Below are 6,111 nucleotides of genomic sequence, written 5' to 3' on the forward strand. Positions count from 1 at the left end.
CAAAGACCAGTGAGTAAAACGTCCCATATAGCTTAGTATAGCCAAGGACAATTTAGACACAGTGTATAATGTCCTTGCTATAGCCAAGCAGTCAGGCCAAGTGCCATTGAAGTTTTCGCGGACAAACTTGCTGGATCAGTTTCATCCAATGGAAGCCCCTCCCTGGAGAACATGCCGCCATGATTGGTGAAAACCTGACCTACCACAGCTCGGCTCTCGACTCACCTTTTAGCAGAGTTATAGCTGCAAATCAACAACACTGTGCTGCAGTCAAGATCCCGGAACTAATTCTAATAGCAGGGAAGGTTCCGTAAATTCCGGTTTGCACAAGTTTCAACGAGAAATCGCTGAACTATAACAGCAGTAATCACTTGGTTGTGACGTTCTTCTGCGTATGTGCTGATCGGCAATGGTCGACAATGATCGGCTATATTCGGGAAAACGCGGAGGATACTTCGGATATCTTCGGTAAAACTCGGAAAGCGTCATCCCTACGTCCGATCGTTGTGGCATCCGACATTTGCAGATCATTGTTGTTTTCCTGTTCAATCCAAGCCGATTCACGATGAGTAAGGCACATCCTCCCGAATTGAAGAAGTAAGTATACTCTCTGATATATAATACAGAATTCTAAGTCATCATCGATCTCAAATGTTGTATTGGAAGCTGGTAAATTTGGTCGTTTTTCACGTGAAATTATGAATGTTTGTCTCGCACACTGTAACAGTGTAAGTAACGTTAGCGTTACGTTACTGTTCCTAGTACTGTATGGGGTGCCAATGTATTCAGTACTACAAATTTAATTATGAAAAAATGCACGAAGCACCCTGCGAAGACGCACAAGTCTTATATATAAGTAAAACGTACGGATCACTACCTGAAAGAAAATTTCTACAATAATATTCCCCCACCCCCCTCCCCCCACGAAAATATTACCAACTTCCAAGTCTTTCCTATAATTAAACACACAATTTTGCGCCCCATGGTACACCTATAAAAAGTCTAAACAAGGGTCCTTGTTCTAAATAACCATGTTAAATCCATTCCTTCTGTTTGTGTCCACAGGTTCATGGACAAGCGGATGTGCTGTGAGTACAAATTCTTTTGTCATTTCCTTACTCTGTGTGACAACAGGGCTGGGAAATATTATGCACATGCAGGTAATCTGTGAGTGTGAATCAGAAATAGGAGCTAACTTAAAAATCTTACACAAGTACTACAACAAAGATTTTATTTTTTTCTGACCCTTAGATGCAAAGAATATCCTGTATACTCATCATACATTACTGTATACTATCAATTTTCATACCTTAAATATGTACAAAAATACCTACAAAAAGTATTTGGGTGCACCCACAGAAAAAATTGGGTGCACAGCTCCAATTTTGGGTGCACTAAGGTGCACATGCACCCAGTATTTTGAGCCCTGGGTCTGGATGGAATAAGTGACCTAAACCCGAACCACTGGCTTTGAATCCAGTCCTGACCCTGAATGTAAAATGATGAATTTTACTATTGTATTTTATACCTTTACCTCAATTGATTTTTGGAACAGTGCAGCTGAATGGCAACAGGAAGGTGTCTGGTATCCTGCGAGGGTTCGACCCCTTCATGAACCTGGTGATTGATGAGTGTGTGGAACTCCGAGGCAACGAGAGGCAGAGTATCGGCATGGTGGTACGTACTAATATAGCATACGTATTACCTATGGGCAGACATGGAGGTGGTACGTATGTACTAATGCAGCATACCTTTGGGCAGACATGGAGGTGGTATGTATGTACTAATGTAGCATACCTATGGGCAGATACGGAGGTCGTCTGTATTTACTAATATAGCACCCCAATGGGCGATATATAGAATACAACACGGGGTATTCCGTATCGCCAGAGGTATCGGCCCGACCGCGGGTCGGATCACCCTACGGCCACAGGCCAGAGGGCGATCCTACTCGCGGGAGGGTCGGGACCGAGGGCGATGCGGAATACACCGTGTTGATTTTATTTATGTCATACCCACCCAAGAAAACACGCCTTTCAATGCAAGATGAGCCAAAAGTTGGTGCCAGTAAACCCTAAAATGCAACAACGTCAATTCCAACGTCCGGATTCTGTATTCGAATTTTCGAAAGGGTGGCAATTTAGGGGCACACGCGGTCAGGGCGAATCGCGTTCGAATCGTTTTATGGAAGCCATGGAAGCGCTCGATAACGGGTTCCGGGCCGTACCGTAAAGTACGGCCCGGTCCAGAACCCGTTATCAAACGTTATCGCGGCCCGGGTATGATATAAGTACTAATATAGCATACCTGTGGGCAGATATGGGAGGTGGCACATAGGTACTATTGACCTATGGTCAGATATGGATACTGTAGCTGTCCCAGAAAGATATGTTGCGTATTATCAGTAGTTGTGTCGCATGAGGCCACTAGCTGTAGGTAGTGTAGGTTTATAATGGTGCAGTACTGGTACATAGTGATTCTGTATTTTGGACCTGTACCTAGTCAACTATGTACCCATACTTAGCATTAATATATACTATTTTGCTCTCTTCTTCCATGTTCAGGTGATTCGTGGCAACAGTATCATAATGTTGGAAGCCCTAGAAAGAGTTGTCTGAGCTTACGCCATGGAGACGCTATGGTGGAAGGGTTTCAGCATTCAAGGGGCCAACCTGGAACAGACTTTAGTACTTTACTCCTTAGTTAGATCTTGCTATGGACAATATTGCTAACATTCGCATTGTGTTTAGTAACTGTACTTGGATACTGTACAAATTTTTGACAAGAAGGATCCTAGGAATTATGGAATTTAGTTTGTTCTTTCTTGTTTCAAATCAGAAGATCATGTAAAACCTGATACAGTTCTACCGATAGTAGATCATGGATGAAGATAAACTGTACATGTCATCAATAACTTCTGTGTAGAAGAGCAGTCTTCATGTTTAAAAGTAGAGAAGTCTATTTTAGCTGTATTTTCATTGTCGAGTATTAGAAATGCGTAATTTTCAAGATATCACTGTTCCAAGTTGTTTGCTATGGGTTTTTTGTGTACATGAGGACGTTTAAGATATGTTTTTGTATTGCTGTAAACTTACCAGCAAGGACGTTTGCTTAAGAAACTTGAATTGTACCACTTTTGATACTAGTACTTGAAGAGATGTAACCTTATGGGCATATTTTAAGTACAAAAATGGTATGACAAGTGTGTGTTTCTTTACTGCGTTTTTTTTTTACAGCTGTTGGTGGTAAATGTGCAGATGTTAGTAATCTCCAAGCAGATCTGTTGGTGGGGGTAAGACAGTATGAAATTGGCCAGTCTGTAACCATTTCCCCACCCAAAATATGCTGGCTGAAACATAGAAATGTCAATAACTGGGCTCCATGTGGTTCAAAACCGCAGATATCACAAAACATATGTTGGACCTTCTTTTCCATTAGTTAAACTGTCCAAAACAAGAATTTGGAGATCTCATACCTCCATGAAATATATGGTTTTCTTTTATTGTTTTTATTTGTCTCATTGACTATAGAAATAAGGTCGTAATTAGCATAATCTAGTTTAATTTATGGTTTTCTTAATTCAAATAATATTTTTCGTGTAAAATTCCTCTCCTTTGTCATACTACATTTCAACATGTCCTCATTCATTATGTAAATGACTTCTACATTAACGTGATAATATATGCATAGTGGTGTTAACCTTTGAGTAACTTACACATGTCACAAGGTATAAAATTCCCATCATTCACCAATAAGAAGTCACGGAATTTTCACATTAATTATGCAAATTAGGTCATCATTTGCATAATTGGTATCTGTTGTGCGGAAACACAGACACACCAAAAACAATACTCTACCTCCATTTTTCATGGAGGTAATAACCCTAAAGCTGCGGTCACAACCCGCTGTATGTGCTTTTTTGTCCGTACGTTTTTTGGGAGGCTACGTCTGCTACGTTTTTTCTAAAAACGTGGGGAAGGAGAGGCGTCGACGCACGTCACTCGCACGGTTGCGCAAGGTGTAAGCGTTGGGTCTGCACGCCACGTCTGGCCGTGAGCCGTTGCGTGCATCGTGCGTTGCGCAAGTGGTAAGTGAGTTGTACGTGCTTACAACGTACGATCTCTGTGCGATTTCATCTTTAACGTAAGGAAGTCGTACTCACACGTGCTTCTTCCGTACGGCACGTACGGGGCACGCGCGTCGCACGTACGGGTAGTGAATCCGCAGACCGCACGCAGAAAAAGTTTTACATGCACTTAAAGTTCTACGGCGTGTCTGTGTGCTCCAAATTCCGTAGGATTCCGTACGGAGGTGGTATTCACCACGCACGGGTGCCCTGCGTTTGCCCACGTTTTTGCACGTAGACAGCACGCAGAAGCACGTACGGCGGGTTGTGACCGAAGCTTTAGCCAGGTCCCTACTGAATCAGATGTAAACCCCTATTAAGCACTCAGTGGCAGACTTAAGGCTGATACTTTAGTGACCGTGATCTTGCGGTTCGACGCAGACATCTTCCTGTCCGGCCGCGGGGCCACTGTGCTCCGCGGCCTCGGCAGCCGCCAGCTCCGCCAGGGCGATGATGTTGAGGTACTCCTGCTTGCTCTCCTCGCTGGCTTTCGGCTTGTAGGCCGTGCCGAAAATGGCGACGCCCAAAAACACGACGGACAACGCGACCAGCGCCCACGGCCACGCTTCATCAGTATGTCCCTGGAAAGGATTTTTATGTTTACCGAAGGAAAATTGTTTTTACCATGTTACTACGTTTCTTTTTCTGTTCCGAACACTAACCTCTGACCTGGCCAGAGTGACTGTGAGGCAGGAGGAGAAGGAGAAGAAACATGAGAGAACACAATATATTTCATCCATACCATGGTATGGACTGAAATAAGCACGTCGGCAGAACGTACTGCACCTGCGCGAAACCCGTAATGTATTGTGCAAAGCACTTCAGCAGAATGTCTCATATAAGGTTGTATTCGCTCATATAAGCTTAGGTTAGCATTTCGACAGTAGTTTCCAAATGCTGTGTCAGATGCAGAAAAGATATCCTCTGCAACAGTGACAATTCTGATGCAACGTTGACCAAAAATACAACTAAAAACGCGAAAATCCAGGGTTATGCTCAGGCGCAGTTAGAGCTGTGTACCGGTACGCAGTACCGATACTGTACCGGAAAAATTGATTAGGTACAGGTCCAAAATACCTAATCCCTCAGTACCGGTACTGTACCTAAACAATTTCACACCAATTTTATGCCTATTTGTGACCTCAAATGTGTAAATAGCTGGTTAACAATGGGTCCCTGTGTAAGGACAGTGTGTTCATGAAAACAAAAACACTTAGTTTTGCCTACATTTTATCTGAGCATTCGCCATAAACAAAGAATAAACCTTAACTATCAAGTTTATTTATGTTTTTGTGTTATTGAAGGAGTTCAGAAGAGCATATAAATTGGTCGAATTGTTCAGGAACAGGTTCAGGTCCGGACCTGTACCTAAACCTGTGTACCTGTACCTGTACCTGTACCTAAAATTTGTTTAGGTACACAGCTCTAGGCGCAGTACGTTCTGCCGACGTGCTGCCGAATTAACACACTGCTATAGTACATTTTCTATAATGCAGCCAAAAAGCTCAAATAAAACCATTCTAAAAGCATGTATCACAAAAATTAAAAAAACGCCTGGGGGCTGGGGGTATTTGCCCACTCTACCTTCATGCAAAATTTCATGCTATTTGGCCCAAAAATGAAGGAGTTGAATCGATTTAAAGAAATGGCAGGAGGAGAAGAAGAAAAAGAAACATCAGGAAAGACAGTACTTCACTCATGGAGTGAAATAATTATACATACAGCCAATTCACTCAACTAAACTGGAAGGACCAGGTGAAAGCTGTACTAGGGAAATTGAGGCGTTCTTCTTTTATGATGAAACACGTCAGCCCCTTCATCTCAACGTCAGCTCTTTGCACTTTGTATAACGCCATTTTCCTGCCACACATAACATATGCCTGCACAGCATGGGACACTGCTCCAGATCAAGATCTGCAGAAGATACAACGAATGCAGAATCGGGCAGGAAAACTGATACTGAAGGCGCCTTACAGGACACCATC

General features: G+C 42.9%; 1 protein-coding gene across 1 annotated transcript in view; it reads left to right on the forward strand.

The window, feature by feature from the left end:
• LOC109476662 (coiled-coil domain-containing protein R3HCC1L-like) overlaps positions 1-3,202 on the forward strand; it is a 25,302-nt gene extending 22,100 nt beyond the window's left edge. Inside the window, 2 exon segments of the mRNA XM_019777663.1 lie at positions 1,556-1,677; positions 2,565-3,202. Coding sequence (XP_019633222.1) covers positions 1,556-1,677; positions 2,565-2,618 — 176 coding nt within the window. The 3' untranslated portion in view covers positions 2,619-3,202.
• The last annotated feature ends 2,909 nt before the right edge of the window (positions 3,203-6,111 follow it).

The sequence above is a fragment of the Branchiostoma belcheri genome, unplaced genomic scaffold, assembly GCF_001625305.1.
Source record: "Branchiostoma belcheri isolate BF01 breed outbred unplaced genomic scaffold, Haploidv18h27 scaffold388, whole genome shotgun sequence".
Lineage (NCBI taxonomy): Eukaryota > Metazoa > Chordata > Leptocardii > Amphioxiformes > Branchiostomatidae > Branchiostoma > Branchiostoma belcheri.